Genomic DNA, 2,218 nt, shown 5'->3' with positions numbered 1-2,218 from the left:
CAGATTTGGCTAGACTGCCTGGCCAAACCCTAGGGATGCTCCTGTCTCTGCCTGCCCAGTGCTCGGGTTACAGGTGTGCCCTTCTGTAGCCAGCTTCCNTTTGTAAGCACGGGTTCCAAGGACCCACTTCATCAACTAAGCCAGCCCCTAGGCCCCAGGCATTTTGTTAAACTGTCAATTTTCAATTTATTATACTTCTCACATATCCACTCCTCAAAGGCATCTCGGATAAGTAAGAGCCAAGGAATGTCCTCGGCTTTAACATTATAAAACTCAGACACTGGTTTGAAGCTCTGAAGCATTTTTTAACAGTTGCTCTGTGTGGCATGTCACCTGGAGTTATGATGATTTACAATATCCATCATTTTATACATTTAAAGCAGCCCAGGATTCTAGTGTCCCTAGGAAGTTGATACACNATGCATTTTCTAACATAGGGAAAGAAAATGGTTGCCCTGATACATATTGAATTACTTAAATTGCTATATTTATCCCAGAAACAGAGTATCCTTGGAATCACGAGGGCATTTCCCNATGATCCTGTCCAGAACAAACCCGCCTGCCCTCGCCCCATCAGACACAGAGATAACAAGCTGTGGGCCTTACTTGAGCTGCTGGAACTCAGCGTAGGCTTCGTCAAAAGCTGCAAGGAAACAAGCCATATGTCACTCTTGTCCCCAAGTNCTTAATTCTTGTCTGCTCAGATGTCCTACTAGATAGGTGACAAAATGAAAACTGACAAGCCATCAAACTAATCAATTGATTTGATGTTCAGTGGATTATCATGCACCCTTTTCATTTCAGTACCGAAGTGGGTTGTACCCTACGGCGAACTTCTTGTACCTTGTCCAGAGAGGTCCAGCGAGCGTTGGTGGTTGTCTTTGCCATCGAAAATCTCAAACGTGTATTTCCCCTTGTCCTTCTCTGTGGGCTCACAGATCTGCAGCCATGCCATCTCCTCACTCCCTCCAATCCGCATGTGCTCACTGGAGGAGATCTTGGCCTCTCTAGGAAGCAATGTGGGCATGCTCAGTACAGCCTCCGGTTCTTATGTTCACACCTGTCGGGGCACACTCGCATGTCCGAGTGAGAAGGGTCTGTTTGCTCACATCTGGTTGGGGAGAGTCTACTCAACTTGCTCATGCCAATGGCACAGTAAGTTTTGTTTTTGGGTTTTCCTGGCTATATAAACATAAATACATTAATAACTTAGGCCTGAAACCCCTAAAAGCCTAATGACTACAGTTTTAAGAACTTCAGAATACTTGATTAAGAATGGCAGTTCCTAAGAATATTAGGCATGGATCACATGTCTTAACATGGCAATTCCATCTCTAGGTTCCTGCTCAAAAGCTGAAAGCAGGGACCGAGACACTTGAACACTCAACATCCATAGACACTTGAACACTCAACATCTGTAGACACTTCAATGCTCAATATCTGTAGACACTTCAACACTCAATATCCATGCAACACTATTCACAATGGGCAATGTGGACAGCTACATGGGCCCTGACTAGTGAATGGATAATTGAACTACAGTTTATCCTCATGGTGGATTACTCCTGGTCCTTTAAAAAGAAGGGAACTAGTGCACACACACTACAGCATGCATGAATTCTGAGGACATTATGCTACATTTAAAAAGTTGTGTCACATGAGGACAAACATGTTTCTACAATCCAAGTGCACCAGAGTTGCCACACTCAAGAGCAGAGAGAATAGTGAAGCTAGTGTACAGTGGAAGCCAAAGGCCCTGGAGAAGGTTCCCCCTGGCATGGTTAATCTGCACCCTTACAGTGTATGAAATAATAAATTTTATTTTATATGTATTCCACCCCAACTTTTAAGATATAAGTAAGACCAAAGCGCCTGATCCCGTCACTGTCAAGTCAGCAGAGTGTCACACCACACTCACCTGTTGACAAGCCAGTCTGCTTGATGTGGACACAATACATGTTTACAGTTCACACATGATCCATGTGTAGACATCATTTTCAAGTTACTACAATTTAGAGGACTAGCTGGAGGTTTTCCAAGAACTGGCTGTGAGCTTATAGTAATTCTATTATCCTTGCTGGTCACTGTGTACTCTTATAGTTCAATGAAAGAAAGTAATTTCCTGGCCCTCTTTACTATAAAATAGCTCTGTCAGGTAACCCTCATTGGAGCACCCAATTCAGGATAGAAAAGTAACTCGTAGCCGGGCGTGGTGGCG

At 43.9% G+C, this 2,218-nt stretch overlaps 1 protein-coding gene across 1 annotated transcript in view; it reads right to left on the bottom strand.

Moving 5' to 3' along the window:
* LOC110300124 (myomesin-2-like) overlaps positions 1 to 2,218 on the bottom strand; it is a 70,168-nt gene that overhangs the window by 3,590 nt on the left and 64,360 nt on the right. Inside the window, exons 32-33 of the mRNA XM_029480673.1 lie at positions 844 to 1,007; positions 607 to 643 (exon numbers count right to left, since the gene is read on the bottom strand). Of these exons, the coding sequence (XP_029336533.1) occupies positions 607 to 643; positions 844 to 1,007 (201 nt within the window). The remainder of the gene's footprint in view (positions 1 to 606; positions 644 to 843; positions 1,008 to 2,218) is intronic.

The sequence above is a fragment of the Mus caroli genome, chromosome 8 (genome assembly GCF_900094665.2).
Source record: "Mus caroli chromosome 8, CAROLI_EIJ_v1.1, whole genome shotgun sequence".
Lineage (NCBI taxonomy): Eukaryota > Metazoa > Chordata > Mammalia > Rodentia > Muridae > Mus > Mus caroli.
Note: the sequence above shows the minus strand (reverse complement) of the source record. Positions and strands in the feature narration are given on the sequence as shown.